The sequence below is a fragment of the Hyla sarda genome, chromosome 4 (assembly GCF_029499605.1).
Source record: "Hyla sarda isolate aHylSar1 chromosome 4, aHylSar1.hap1, whole genome shotgun sequence".
Classification (NCBI taxonomy): domain Eukaryota; kingdom Metazoa; phylum Chordata; class Amphibia; order Anura; family Hylidae; genus Hyla; species Hyla sarda.
The window spans coordinates 320,897,591-320,914,153 of NC_079192.1; the positions used below are offsets into that span (position 1 = coordinate 320,897,591).

Here is a 16,563-nt window from a genome sequence, read left to right on the forward strand (position 1 = left end):
ATGCTGCTGATTATCCTACCTATAGAGGGCTGCTGCTGATTATCCTACCTATAGAGGGCTGCTGCTGATTATACTACCTATAGAGGGCTACTGCTGATTATCCTACCTATAAAGGGCTACTGCTGATTATCCTACCTATATGGGGCTGCTGTTGATTATCCTACCTATAGAGGGCTGCTGCTGATTATCCTACCTATAGTGGGCTGCTGCTGATTATCCTACCTATAGAGGGCTGCTTCTGATTATCCTACCTATAAAGGGTTACTGCTGATTATCCTACCTATAGAGAGCTGCTGCTGATTATCCTACCTATAGAGGGCTACTGCTGATTATCCTACCTATAGAGGGCTGGTGCTGATTATCCTACCTATAGAGGGCTGCTGCTGATTATGCTACCTATAGAGGGCTGCTGCTGATTATTCTACCTATAGAGGGCTACTGCTGATTATCCTACCTATAGAGGGCTACTGCTGATTATCCTACCTATAGAGGGCTGCTGCTGATTATCCTACCTATAAAGGGCTGCTGCTGATTATCCTACCTCTAGTGGGATGCTGCTGATCATCCTACCTATAGAGGGCTGCTGCTGATTATACTACCTATAGAGGGCTACTGCTGATTATCCTACCTATAAAGGGCTACTGCTGATTATCCTACCTATATGGGGCTGCTGTTGATTATCCTTCCTATAGAGGGCTGCTGCTGATTATCCTTCCTATAGAGGGCTGCTGCTTATTATCCTACCTATAGTGGGCTGCTGCTGATTATCCTACCTATAGAGGGCTGCTTCTGATTATCCTACCTATAAAGGGTTACTGCTGATTATCCTACCTATAGAGAGCTGCTGCTGATTATCCTACCTATAGAGGGCTGCTGCTGATTATCCTACCTATAGTGGGCTGCTGCTGATTATCCTACCTATAGAGGGCTGCTGCTGATTATGCTTCCTATAGAGGGCTGCTGCTGATTATTCTACCTATAGAGGGCTACTGCTGATTATCCTACCTATGAAGGGCTGCTGCTGATTATCCTACCTATAGCGGGATGCTGCTGATTATCCTACCTATAGAGGGCTGCTGCTGATTATCCTACCTATAGAGGGCTGCTGCTGATTATACTACCTATAGAGGGCTACTGCTGATTATCCTACCTATAAAGGGCTACTGCTGATTATCCTACCTATATGGGGCTGCTGTTGATTATCCTACCTATAGAGGGCTGCTGCTGATTATCCTACCTATAGTGGGCTGCTGCTGATTATCCTACCTATAGAGGGCTGCTTCTGATTATCCTACCTATAAAGGGTTACTGCTGATTATCCTACCTATAGAGAGCTGATGCTGATTATCCTACCTATAGAGGGCTCCTGCTGATTATCCTACCTATAGTGGGCTGCTGCTGATTATCCTACCTATAGAGGGCTGCTGCTGATTATGCTACCTATAGAGGGCTGCTGCTGATTATTCTACCTATAGAGGGCTACTGCTGATTATCCTACCTATAGAGGGCTGCTGCTGATTATCCTACCTATAGAGGGCTACTGCTGATTATCCTACCTATAGAGGGCTACTGCTGATTATCCTACCTATAGAGGGCTACTGCTGATTATCCTACCTATAGAGGGCTACTGCTGATTATCCTACCTATAGAGGGCTGCTGCTGATTATCCTACCTATAAAGGGCTGCTGCTGATTATCCTACCTCTGGCGGGAAACTGCTGATTATCCTACCTATAGAGGGCTGCTGCTGATTATACTACCTATAGAGGGCTACTGCTGATTATCCTACCTATAGAGGGCTACTGCTGATTATCCTACCTATATGGGGCTGCTGTTGATTTTCCTTCCTATAGAGGGCTGCTGCTGATTATCCTACCTATAGTGGGCTGCTGCTGATTATCCTACCTATAGAGGGCTGCTTCTGATTATCCTACCTATAAAGGGTTACTGCTGATTATCTTACCTATAGAGAGCTGCTGCTGATTATCCTACCTATAGAGGGCTGCTGCTGATTATCCTACCTATAGGGGGCTGTTGATTTTACTACTGGGGCTGCTGCTGATTTTACTACCTTAAGGGGGATGCTGCTGATTTTACTATCTAAAGGGTGCTATTATTTATTACCCTAACCCTTGAAAAAAATCCCTGCGTTTTTCCTGTTTCCTGCGCCAATGCATACACTGAACGCACCGCCATTCTCTTAAATATACAGGGGTAGTGGGCCCCACGATCAAGTTTCGCCTAAGGCCTCAAAAAGTCTAGAGCCGCCTCTGCTCTGTTCACAGCAGTGAGACCCCCTCCATCAGGCATTTATAGGTTGTTTTTACCAGACAAGCCCTTTAAGGGCAGAATACTGAAACGCGTCCATCGTTGCCTGTGTTATCTGGACATTGCTCCTTTCTATTTAGTCTGTGTGAGGACGTGGGGTCATAGGTGGCAGTCCAAGTGGGCTATACAGAATAAAGCCCTGTCACAGTGTTTCCCAACCAGGGTGCCTCTAGCTGTTGCTAAACTACAACTCCCAGCATGCCCGGACAGCCGAAGGCTGTCCGGGCATGCTGGGAGTTGTTGTTTTGCAACAGCTGGAGGCACCCTGGTTGGGAAACACTGCCCTGTCATGTGGGGGCTGCAGAGTGGTTCATCCTCTTCCCATTGATTCCCTTGGAGGTGAACGAACACTATCCTCTGTGAATCATGGGAAATCAATTCTCCTCTCCATGTGTACTGCAGGCTGAGCTGCCGCCCACGTCTATGCCCTGGTGATGGGGGGAGGGTTACCTACTGCTGCTGCCAGGTACCACACTGCGGAGAAACGCGAGTCAGGAAGCCGCTGTTCACATGATAATGGCGGCCCGTCCACCTCATAGCCTCCCAGCACTGTGACAGGATATTAATAGCTCACTAGATGGGCTCATCTGCTTCCCATATATCCCAGTGAATGCACAAGCTCCCTCCTCCTCCTCCCTCCCCCTCTATTCCTCCAGGGCCCTGCGATACACTCGTGGTTTATTCAGCTGACTCTCCCATTCATAAAAGCCAGTGAACGCTCTCGCAGCGAACGCACAGGTTAGGTTCCGGTCTCCATTCATAAAGAAATCAGGTTATGCGCAGGCGCACTGCTGCTCTGCGCCCACCCCATTCATAAGAATCGTGCTGAGGGGAGGGGGGAGGAGAAGCGCGCTTATCCCTCCCATTCATAAAAAAGCCATTTTTCCCAGGGAGTTGCAACATCGAAAGCAAAAGGGAGCTGACAGCGGAGGAGCTATGCAGCCTGGATGGCCAGGACTTGTGCTGAGGATTCTCCCCTGTTCACTGCTAGGTTCGGATAACTGAGACATGAGCCTTGCTGCGGCGCACCAGGTAGGGGCACCCTATGTAGACTATTTGGGGCTTTCTGCAGGGTGGGCATATAGGTGTGTTTTATGGCCTGTGGTCATCTCAGGATTGGGGGGGATTCCTCTGTGCTGCTGTGACATGGATCTGGATATAGCTTTCCTCTGCTGCTGATCTGTCATAGGGGGGAGGGCTGTGCTGTAGGAGATCCCAGCTCCCTGCACTGCAAATATGGTGGATCCCAAAGACTGGATGTAGTCATGGAGCTGCCCCTGTATATAGATCTGCATTATATATATATATATATATATATATATATATATATATATAAATTGTTCCTGATGGCCTATGCGCACACTAGTCCTGATCCTAATCCAGTTTAGCCTGCACAGATCTGCGAATTGTTTTCGATAGAATTGTAAGCGATCGAGCTGTCAGATGTGCCTGTGATCGGCTGTGATGGCGAGCTGGGTGCATCGCCGCTCAGGTCCCTTCATACTGGCGATGACGCATGATGCATTATTTCTGGACAGGCAGTCCTAGATGTGCGCAGCCCCTACATCCTCCAATGCTACATGTGACGTTCCATGCACGATCTGGGGCTTTTTTTTTTTTTTTTTCTAGGTGGGGATGGGAAGGTTTTTAAAGGAGAGATTCTAGAATTTTAGGATTCTGGAGAGAAGGCCCAAGGCTGGTTTCTTGCACACATACAGACGTTGTACTGTTCTGGCAATGCTGCAGCCTTTTTGCAGTCAGAATTGGGGGCTTCTCCCCATTGGATGACCTCAGAGCTGTCCCCTTATATCACATATAGATCACTATGCCATTTTTGTATATACATATATATATATATATATATATATATATATATATATATCCTTATCCTATAGCTCTACAGCGGTGTTTCCCAACTAGGGTGCCTCCGGCTGTTTCAAAACTACAACTCCCAGCATGCCCGGACAGCCGAAGGCTGTCCGGGCATGCTGGGATTTGTAGTTTTGAAACAGCCGGAGGTACCTTGGTTGAGAAACGCTACTCTACTGGCTAGAAATTGAGCTCTAGATTTTATACACTGTATATTGGGTGGATCTGGTCTATATGTATTGGGGTCACATGTATAGAACAGCTGTGCGCAGAATTTGTAGGAATTCTAGACGTCATAAGCATAGACACAGTGGTACTAGATGTTTTTTGGGGGTGGCAGAAGCGTTTTATATTTGAGTGAAATGATGGTTTGACTGCACTGCAGGCCCTGGAAGCAGATTTATAGGAATCTATTGCTGGGATCAGCTGCCTATTTCTAGGCAATGGTTTTCCCTTCTTATAAAATCGCCAGCAGATGCTGTTTTTGCAGACCTTATCTTCAGTTAATGTTTTACAAATCGCTGCTGCACTGCTCATTTAAAGGGCCATCGCGTCCTCTTATGAAACGGTCCCGGGAGAGCATCGACTACAGGGTGCGAGGTGGCCGAAAAGGGGTTAAAGATACCATAGCGCATTTTTAGCAGCTCAGGTTATTTATGAGGATTCACGTTGAGTTTCTATGGCGCAGTAAAGATTAAAAAAATAAATAAAAAAATGTCTGTGGCGTACGAGGCACTGTCAGTGCCAGGTAGTGCCAGTTGAAGTGTCGTAATGGAACAGTCATGGTGTAAAATACCACTGATGTTCCACAATTGTTACTGTTTGAAAAAGGAAACGTAAAGCCAAAAAGAGGTTATGATTTCTTGATCCATGGCGCAGCCCTGTGTTCCTAATACACAGATAGATAACGCTACATGCCCTACAGTAGAGAGAGATCATGATAGATTTTTTAGAAAAGGTTTGGGATCTATTTGTGTGTCTGTAGCTGATGTTACATTGTGATATTCACTCCTAATGACTATAATATTTGACGGCAGATTAATTTGGACGACCATTGCATTTCCGCCATTAGTAATCCCAATTGTGCGGTCACCGTCCATTCAGCGTATTCATTCACTGCAGAAGGCTCTATCATTATCCTGAGCACAGATTCATTCATGAGCTTTTACTGGGTTTTTTTTCTTTTCTTCATAGTAAGCGTTTTTACTACTTCACTGATGCCAAGAGTTCGCCTTGGAGTGGTCACTGGTAATTGATTTAACAGTACAAATATTTCAGTTTTTTTTTTTAACAACTGTGCATATGTAAATATATATATATATATATATATATATATATATATACACCACTCTTTTGGTTGTGCTGCTACTCCATTATTTATATATATATATATATATATATATATATATATATATATGTATAATCAATGACACGTTTTGATCAAAAAGTGCACTAAGATCCTCAATATTTTGACCTATAGTGTCTCTGCAACCTTCTATTTGTATATATATATATATATATATATATATATATATATATATATATAAAAATATATATAATAGATAGATATAGATATAGCATGCATGCACACTCACCATTTTTCTGGCATTAACTATTAAACTTTACATGTAATTTCTGTAGTTGCCATATCATGTTGCTGACCAGGGCAGTGCAGCTCTTATACTTACATACTGTATATACTATAGTTTGACGCATTTACTGCTAATAGTAAGTAAAATGCTAGTAAGGCATAATACTAGTATGATATTGATATTGTACAGCAGTGTTCCCCCAACCTGTAGGCTTTCCAGCTCCAGCTGTTGCAAAACTACAACTCCCATCATGCCCGGACAGCCGTTGGCTGTCCGGGCATGATGGGACTTGTAGTTTTGCCCCAGGTTGGCCAATACTGCTATATAATGTATGAATATTATGCTAATTATGCCAATCGTCACTATTCAATCTATTCTGTTCGACCTTATGGACATCCTAAAAAAAGGGGGCTGTGAGTTCTCATTTAACGTGTGCCCCTGTCAGATTGCTGTGAATTAGGTTTACCTATGGAAAGTAGCATAGAAGTCCCTTTATGCTTCAGCATCTGGTTGGTGCTGAATGACATTTAACAGATAGTTGCGGTGTGCTAGTTCAGTGGGTGATGTTTCCTCCTTATCAATGTCTGGCAGGTTATCAATGATCTCCTAAAAGGATGTGGATGTGTCAAAGCTATTATAGCTCTGCCTGACTGACCGGGTGAGAGGAGGAAGTGGTCAATTACATGGAGGGCTTTCTAGTCTAGGTTTGATAAACTGGGATCTTTTTTTTTTTTTGTTAGCCTGCTATGTAGATGAGAGCAGCCACAGAGGGCCTGGTATGCATCATGTCGACAGTATTCTCTTTATTATCTGGTTATTTCTCGTAGAGGATGCTATGTATTACTTTTTTATACACCCTTTTTAATTCTATGCAGCATCACATAGGAACATCACTATATATGTCATCATATCATTATCTTCATAGATTACCAGTTGTAATTCCCTTTTTCTTTTACTTAGTAGCATCACATATTGTTAAGATCATGCTAGCAATATTGCCGAGGAAGAGAATTGCAAAAACAAATGTATTGGAAGTAGATGAAATCAATCATGATCTGCTTGGTGGATTCTTCAAGAATCAGACTTCAGAAATCATCTATAAAACTCTATTAGAAATCATCTATTGGAAATCTATTATAAGCCATCTATCAGAAATCATCTATTAGAAACCTAAACCATCTATCAGAAATCTATTAGAAATCATTTATCAGAAATCTATTAGAATTCATCTATCAGAAATCCATTAGAATTCATCTATTATAAACCATCTATCAGAAATCTATAATAAACTATCTATCAAAAATCTATGATAAACCATCTATCAGAAATCTATTGGAATTCATCTATCAGAAATCTATTGGAATTCATCTATCAGAAATCTATTGGAATTCATCTATCAGAAATCTATTGGAATTCATCTATCAGAAATCTATTGGAATTCATCTATCAGAAATCTATTGGAATTCATCTATCAGAAATCTATTGGAATTCATCTATCAGAAATCTATTGGAATTCATCTATCAGAAATCCATTAGAATTCATCTATCAGAAATCCATTAGAATTCATCTATCAGAAATCCATTAGAATTCATCTATCAGAAATCCATTAGAATTCATCTATCAGAAATCCATTAGAATTCATCTATCAGAAATCCATTAGAATTCATCTATCAGAAATCCATTAGAATTCATCTATCAGAAATCCATTAGAATTCATCTATCAGAAAACTATTAGAAATCATCTATCAGAAAACTATTAGAAATCATTTATCAGAAAACTATTAGAAATCATTTATCAGAAATCTATGACAAACCATCTATCAGAAAACCATTAGAAATCATTTATCAGAAAACTATTAGAAATCATTTATCAGAAATCTATGACAAACCATCTATCAGAAAACTATTAGAAATCATCTATCTGAAAACTATTAGAAATCATCTATCAGAAATCTATTATAAAGCATTTATCAGAAATCTATAATAAACCATCTATCAGAAATCCATTAGAAATCATCTATCAAACATCAGAAAATCCTCTGCAGATTGTGTATATGTAAACATACTCTTTTGCTTGTTAAGTATCAACACAAAAAAAGGTGCAAATCTTTCCATTATAGTTTTTCTCTGTGTCGGTTCCGCTTTTGCTTTTGGCTAAACATACTGATCAAAATACCATGCGTGAACCCAGCCCTAATGTCATTTATAGTGACAGGGTTGTATGCCGCAAGCATGAGTTTGTGAATCGAATGAACAAGACAAACACGCCTTTATTTTTTTTTACAGGGGCGACACTTGGGTACTTGATCCGGGATGAGGGGGGCTCCTTGGGCTTGTGTGTGCGCTCAGCAGCTGTGACTACAGATGTGGCTGCACTGGAAGCATCAGCTTGTAAAGCGCTGAAATGCTTTAGTGTCACCTGTTTTGTCATAAGCCCAGCGTGTTGCATATGTAATCGATCAGAACACAGTTGCCTCATAAACATAATGAGAAATGGCTTCCTGTTTTTTGTAGCTCGGTGAAAACCTATTACACTGTTGGCAACTGAGATCAAGGGTGTTATATTCTGCTATACTCTGAATTATTCATCTTTTGTTAGGTGTAACTCTAAAAAAAACACCCAATGAGCCATAGACAGCTGGGTGAGGAGACTTTTTATTATTTTCTACTATCCAGTAATGCAGATTATACTCCGACTAGAGTTGTTTTTGCATTTATGTGCTTTAAGATGTTATCTTATTTGCATTTCTTCTATTTTTCTATTTTTAAAAATATTTGATCTTAAAGGCCATTAACATTACACAGGCAAAGAAAATACTTATTAAACACTACCCCTTCACATTATACGGGCAAATAAAATATTTATTAACCACTACTAGAAAATTTTAAGTCTTTTGAGTTATTATTTTATCAAGGTACTTCCTATGTATGTGACTGAGAAACCAAATATGGGAACCGTAAATCCCATAGGAACTGACACTCAGCTTTTCCCAACTCCTGAATGGAAAATGTTCCTAGTTATACATTGATATTGCTGCGTAACAAAGCAGATTTGTAGCTTATCAGAAAGGACTATTCAAGGCCTATTTTGTTTTTGTTTTTCATGCTCATGTTCATTCCTGCTTAACAGTGTCCACGCTTTTTCCTGTAGTTAATGGTCAATTATTTATTATGACCTAAGCAAACCCTATGCATAGATATTTTTATTGTATTTTTATTGCATGGCAGAACTTGCCTTCAGACTTGTCACTTATTTTTTACTTATTTGTTACTGTAATGCCTTGAAATGTTTTCCTATGATGCACCAGTAAGCATAATCCTTTATGTGCACTTCCCCTTTAAGTGGTTCTCAAACAGTGCTTACAAACAAAAAGTCGCTCGACAAGGAAGCACTACGTCTCATAGAAAACAATGTGCACTTTCTAAATTGGAGCCGGGCCGTATCCGCTCTTTGATTTAAGCTTAGTTGCTTCCTGTGCTCTTTTGACTTGCATAGCTGTTGGGTAACTGGATAGATTCCAGTTCTGAACTGCTCTCTTTCGATGAAATCAGAAACTAAAGCAACACAACGAGTCAGCCATTCTATGAAAATGTGCTTGTTGTTTTGAGCTGGTATGAAGACAATGCTGCATGTTAGAGGAGTAGCCGGGAGATAGCTTGTAGGAAATGTGCACATCTGTACAGAGGTATGTGTGTCAGACTTGCAGGAAGATCTTCATACGTCTCCTATTTAACGACTTTTTATAGGTTTTTCTGCCGTTTACCTTGTGTATTTTGTTTGGATTGTATATTCTTCTGCATGTAGTTTATCATTTGCCTTAGCAGTTTTTGGTGTTCTATGTTTTTATACAGAAAAGAAAAACGTTGCGGGTGAACCAGTCTAGTTGTTAGACACTGTTATTGTGTAGACTGGCGTTGAGTTGATCTTCTTGATGCATTTATGATGCAACCGATGCAGCCTTGATGTATGTGGAAGTCAAAGCAGTTGTTGAGTTACTTCGATCTAGTACAGTGGTCCCTCAACATACAATGGTAATCCGTTCCAAACGGACCATCGTTTGTTGAAACCATCGCATGTGGAGGGATCCGTGCAATGTAAATTATAGGAAAGTGGTCTACAACCTGCGGATCTCCAGATGTTGCAAAACTACAACACCCAGCATGCCTGGACAGTCAACGGCTGTCCGGGCATGCTGGGTGTTGTAGTTTTGCAACATCTGGAGGTCTGCAGGTTGTAGACCACTGTTAGAGGAAGTTGTACTCACCTGTCCCCGATGCTCTGGACCGTCACCACTCGTCACTGCTACCCGGGATGTCACCATCCAACGTTGTCTCCACGTCCCCGAGGTGTCCCCGACGCTCCGGTAAGGCCTCTGCTTCCCCGGCATTCACGCTCTCTGACGCCGCCATTACGTCGCTACGTGCGCCGCTCCTATTGGATGAGAGGGCAGCGTGCGCAGCGACGTGATGACGACGATGGAGAGCGCCAACGATGCAGGGGATCCCAAAGAGGACGCGCCGGAGCCCCGAGGACAGGTAAGAGACATCACCGGAGCTCATGGGGCACCGTAAACGGCTATCCGGCGGCAGCTGAAGCAGTCAGCGCTGCCAGATAGCCGTTTATGCGATGGCCCGACAAAAAAAGCATCGTATGTTGTAGCTGCCTTAAACATGCGATTGCCTCTGAGAGGCCATCGCATGTTGAAATTATTGTATGTCGGGGCCATCGTAGCTCGAGGGGTCAATGTACTGTATTGCAGTTGAAATGTTCATATATTGCAGTCTGTACAATATCCCAGTCGAGCCAATTGAAACTATGTGTCTTGTAAAATGTGGCTAACAATGTATGCCCAGCTTAGTGAACTCAATGACAAGCTGTAAATTCTGCCGGTGAGGCCAGATGGGCTTATCTCCCTTATTCGGCTACCTATTTTTAGCTACCTCTCCATGGCCTATATTGGCCTGTCTCTGATTTCTCTAGTATGTGTCACATCTCACAGTATAACCCCTGCTTTGTCCCTGTGCAGCACCACTACCAGTCTACTGGATGTGCAGGGAACTGCAGCCAGCCCCATTCACTTCTTTCTCAGAATTGGTGACTATGTGTCACTGTCTTCCTTTTATGAGATGGGAAAACCTCTTTAAATATTCTATTAATAATAATTTGCAGTCTGGCCTAAGTTTATAGAATGCAATATTAGTATTCATTGTACTGTTCATTGCACCTTTGTATAATGTGCATCTAATTCATTGTCTTCTTTTTTTCCTTATGTGGGCTTTTTTCCTTTTAAAAACATTAACAAGGAACCTATGTTCCAAATAAAGAGCTTTAGCAAACCTGAAAGTCCATGTGTTAGATTTTAAGTGTTTAGTAATATGAAGTTAAAGAGACATTCTTGTTTTGTTTTTCAGATTTACTAAGAAATACTCATATCAAGCGTAGGCCAATGGATTCCAGGATTCCTCACAGCATCACTGTTGTGCCCAGTGCAGTCATGGTGCAGCCTCTACTGGATGGGCGAGTTCCATACGGGAGGTTACAACACCCTCTTACCATCCTGCCTATCGATCAGATGAAAACCACACATCTTGAAAATGATTATATTGACAACCCAGCCCTTAGCCAGCTGGCCAGTCAGAAACTCAGTCGGGGTCCTCATGAGCCGATGCTTGTCAATCAGCATTTGCAGAGGTGTGAGGCTGATATCACCCACCCTTGGATATCATTCAGCGGGCGTCCCAGCTCTATCAGCAGCAGCAGTAGCACTTCTTCAGATCAGAGACTCTTGGATCACATGGCTCCACCACCAGTGGTGGATCAGTCACCACCCAGGGCCGTAAGGATACAGCCTAAAGTTATCAGTTGTAAGCCTCAGGATGTCAAAGGACCTTTGGCCCAAGAACTAGACAAGCACTATCTACTTTGTGAGGCCTGTGGTAAATGTAAATGCAAAGACTGTACCACACCACGGACCTTACCTTCCTGCTGGGTTTGCAACCAGGAATGTCTGTGCTCAGCACAGAATCTGGTCAACTACTCAACTTGCATGTGTCTGGTCAAGGGAGTCTTCTACCACTGCACCAATGAAGATGACGAAGGCTCCTGTGCAGATCACCCATGTTCTTGCTCTCACTCCAACTGCTGTGCTCGCTGGTCTTTCATGAGTGCCTTATCATTGGTCCTTCCTTGCTTGCTTTGCTATCTTCCAGCCACTGGGTGTGTTAAACTTTCACAGAAATGCTATGACCAGGCAAGTCGACCTGGTTGCCGGTGCAAAAATACAAACAGTGTCATGTGCAAAGCACCAGAAGCAGTCAGCAGACCCGAGAAGCCATTCTGAGACTATGTGGTTATTTCATGAATTTTGTTACAAAGATGCATCATGCAGGAAATGAAAAGACTCCAGACAGAATATTCTCACCTGAGGCTTTAAATTCCGATTTCGTACATATGGGGGGTCCAGCAACACATACCTAGTGTGTATTGCAGCTGCTGTGAACCATTTCCAAATCCTGTGTGCTTACTAGATAGCCATAGGAGGTATCTTGAAGCTACTAGCTACCTGTATTTTATCTACAGCTACCATTAGGAAACAAGATTTGTGCTTCTCAGTTAGCATGGGAGAGAGCCAGCTCCAGTTCTTCCTCACAAGCTTCTGTCTTTGTTTTTTAAGCTGAAAGTTTCAGTCTAGGGCTCCTCCACACCTTTGTTGATGTGAGGGGGGGGGGGGGCCTGCTGAAATTTTGTTGTGTAACCTTTTTGTGTCTGTGGTTTATTGTTGTTTTTGTATTTTTTATATACTGTACATGTATTAGTTTCCCTACACAAGTATTTTTATATTTTTGGCTAATGTAGGCAAATAGGAGATAAGAGCGCCAAGGGTACTGATGCAATCGGCATGGTGGTGGCAAGAAGGAATGTACTATCCTTCGTCCGCTATGTTGTGTATGTTCCACCCTGCCTATTAATAGCCAGGCTACCCCTCTCTTACACTCCTTACCGTGGATGGGGAAAACGTTCTCACTTCACTAGATGAGAAAATCTTCTCTCGTGAGGGGAGGTTGTACCAGCTCCCCCACCACCGCCATATAAAGCATTCATATCTCAAGAAGAATTCATTTGGTTAACTCGTGAAAAGTCCCAGCCCTGGGTCATCATTCATGTAAAGCAAATTCCATTATTTCCAGGTTAACCCCTCTCCTTCCACACTTTAGTGCATTGCAGGACTTCTTTCGTTTAATAAAGCAGGACATCTGCACTACTGCTGGGAATAGAAGAGCACAATACACATTTTGTAACCAGAGACAACAAAAGCATAGTGTTCAGGAAAAAGCAAGTAACATGGAGGGACATTTAGCCATCACACACAATAACAAAATAACAGCTTCCGTTTCATTCATTATTATGGGAATCGAAAACTTGCATGTTACCTTTTATTTGTTTCCTTTGCTGCTGCTCTCTGCCTTGGCCCTATTGTAAGATAGCACCCTGTATATCTGTGTAAATATACATAGAGAGATACAAATATGTATATTTTAGTGTTCTATATCTACCAGGGAAAGGTCAGCGGAGCTATAGGGAAATTCGCCCGTTTATTGCTGTGGTAGTACTATTTTTATATTTTCTATATAGCTATCTGTAGGATTTCTGGTTGCCCGCTCATACAAGGGTGAATTGTGGCATCTCTCTACTGCAACCAGCCATTCTTTCTGGCAACTTATTAGGTGCTAGTCTCGCTAAGATACCATATGGTGTCTGTGCTAACGGGGAAACTTCATTAGCATATGGATGTCTTCAATTTACATAGACTTGTTGCATGTAAATCTCATTTTATGCAACACAACTCCTTTGTGTCATGTTACAAAACCCATAAGGGTTAATGGTACAAGATGTGACGACCCTTCATTCATTTTCCAAGTAGCAGCTTTTTCTACAAGTGACTTAAACCTTTATCAAAAATAATATATTTTCTAGCGGTTACTAAACAGGTCACTCTTCATTTTTTTTTTTCTTGTATATGATTTTTTTTTCTAAACTGCTGCAGATCTAGCACTTTGTCATATTAGACATATTTATTATTATTAATATTTTTTATTTAAATAGCAGGATGAAAAACTTTTGTATTAAGAAGGTACTGACACCCTTCCTATTCTTCTGTTAAGCATGAAGTTTCCCCTTTAGGACAGTGAACTGCCTTGGTATTGAGATCTTTGCTGAATGTTTGGACATATTTCTCTTAGTTTGATTATTATGTATCATTACACCTTAAATACTCTCTAGTTATTCTGTGCCAATGACAAACACTGATAATTATATGATCTTTGTACACTTGTAGCAAGATCCTCCTCATATGTGGCTATGGTGGGTGACTATTAGTACCCAATACGTAGACATCCATGACATGGTGCAGCCATTTGGCCATAAAAAGTGATATTTTAAGTGCCAAACTCCAGTATTTCCCTGTTCACATGAACAGAAACATCTTTATAAGGTGGTATTTACATGCAATCACAGGCTATTAAAAGAAATCGTAAGATTATGTCACCTCAAGGAATAGAAAAAACATAGCTGCTTTTTTTTTCAAAAAACAGCACCACTTTTGCCCTCAGTTTATGCATGGTATTACAGCTCAGTTCCATTAAAAGGGTACTCCGCCCCTATACATCTTAGGGGATAAGATGTCTGATCGCAAGGGTCCCACCACTGGGGACCCCCGTGATCTCTCTGCTGGACCCGGTGTTCATTCAGAGCATCTCGTAATGCCATGGCCGCGCCCCACTCGTGACGTCATGGCCGCGCCCCCTCAATGCAGGTTTATGGGAGGGGGCATGACATCACGAGCGAGACGTGAATGTGACATCACGAGCCTTGGCCCCGCATCACCAGTCGTCCAGCACGGAGCGCAGTTCACTCCATGCACCGATGTCTGGGGTGCCGCAGCCGAGATCACGGGGGTCCACGGCAGCGGGACCCCCCCGATCAGACATCTTATGCCCTATCCTTTGGATAGGGGATAAGATGTCTAGGGGCGGAGTACCCCTTTAAAGGGAATAGAGACAAGTTGTAATACCACACAAAGCCTGAAGACAGGAGTGGCACTGTTTTTGGAAGAAAGCAGCATAGTTTATTTTATTTTATTTTTTTCTTCAATCCCTTACAAATAAATAAGCTAGCTAACCTGTATAAGGATTAACAATGAATCATGTACACTTCTTAGGTTATTTGTCAATTTTGATTTCTTTTTTAAGGTTTTCAGTGAAATTTTTTTTTTCGAGAATTCAGTTTATATTTGCAGCACCCCAGAGTTTATTGCAGCATAGTATACTAAGAACAGCCCAGAGTTAAAATTGCTTCATTAACCTGTGTTCAGATGGGGCAGATATTTCCTGGGTCATATACCAGCTTTTACATAGCCTTATTATTTATCCGTATACATAGTGGCTTATTGATTCGGTGTGAAACATTTTTGTTATTGAAACATATAACATGAGGTCCTCACGGTGAATTGTTTAGTTGGTTAAGCTCAAGAAAATGTCTGCTCCCCAGCATACAGGTACACTATGGCCGTACATGGGTTTGGTTTTAAGCTTAATTTTAAAGGTTGTAATTATGAATCAAAATTTTATTTATTATTGTATTCTAATAATTTTGTTGGTGGCTGGCATAACACTAAAGCAGTTTGGGGGGGGAAAGGCAATGCCATTGTCCATAACCAATGTGCAATTTGTTCACAAACACCAGTATAAAGTGTCTCTGTTCAAGATGTTTTGTTGAAAGATTCACTCCATGGAAGAAATGTATACGCTGAATTGTTTCATTTGTATAGAATATTTATTTTGAAGCTCTATTTTAATAGTATTTATTTTAGAAAAGTCTACTATTGTAAGAGTTCTTCTGTTTGTGAAGAAAAACACAAGTAAAAAACTGAATGTACTGATCTAGAAATATATAAATATATATAAATATAATTATATATTGTTGAATATACCAAACTGCTTCTGTATTTTCTTGGGTTTTACTGTTGGTTCATGAATAATTTTACACACTGGAACATACTGCACATTAAGTTTTGCTACATTAAAGGCCCCCTATTCACAAATTGGTCAAACCCACAAAATTTTAAGTTCTATATGTTATATATATGGGCTTTCTTAGGCTTGGTTCACATATGTGCGGCGTCCAACACAGTTTCCCTCCGGCGTGCACCGGACAGGGGAATCCAGCTTTCTGCGTTCCCCTGTCCAATGCCCAGAAACAGTGGACACCGGATGCCATACAACTCATGACAAGTTGTCATCAGTTGTTGCATAAGTTGAGTCGAGATTTAGGCTGAGTTCACCTATGCCAGATGCCGGACATATGTAAACCCAGCCTTACTCTCTCTGGACAGATGATGTTGAGAAGAAAAGAGAAGGGTCAAGAATGTTGAAATTCAACTGCCTGATCCTTTTGTTTTTGGGGGAATAAGTTGCTACCAGATAGCTCTCCCGTCCCATGCAGAATGCATAGGTGTATGTGCACCTTTAGTCATAAAATAAAAGAGGTGAGTGTTTGGCTTTGACTGGGTTGTTTCATCATAAGAATCACTGCCCTTGTGTCATGATGTCAAACCGGCAAATGCCTTGCTGAGGTCTATCCTCTATCAGCCAGAAAAGAGAGCCACCACGAAAGAGCATCTCTCACTCCAGAGGATTATTAATTCCCCAACTGGTTTCTGTTTAAAAGGGCCTTTTAAGATAATGCATACACTATTAGGGAATGTAGAGGGGGCAT

General features: G+C 41.6%; 1 protein-coding gene across 2 annotated transcripts; it reads left to right on the forward strand.

Annotated features, from left to right (window-relative positions):
* Positions 1-3,050: 3,050 nt before the first annotated feature.
* SPRY4 (sprouty RTK signaling antagonist 4) lies at positions 3,051-15,764 on the forward strand. 2 transcript variants are annotated; one of them, XM_056574914.1, is made up of 3 exons: positions 3,051-3,065; positions 3,218-3,359; positions 11,202-15,763. In XM_056574914.1, the coding sequence occupies exon 3, from the start codon at positions 11,237-11,239 to the stop codon at positions 12,128-12,130; it is 894 nt and encodes a 297-aa protein (XP_056430889.1). In that variant the 5' UTR covers positions 3,051-3,065; positions 3,218-3,359; positions 11,202-11,236; the 3' UTR covers positions 12,131-15,763. The 2 variants fall into 2 exon arrangements, with proteins under 2 accessions (XP_056430889.1, XP_056430890.1); XM_056574915.1 differs by lacking the exons at positions 3,051-3,065; positions 3,218-3,359 and adding an exon at positions 9,262-9,475 and having other exon boundaries at positions 11,202-15,764.
* The last annotated feature ends 799 nt before the right edge of the window (positions 15,765-16,563 follow it).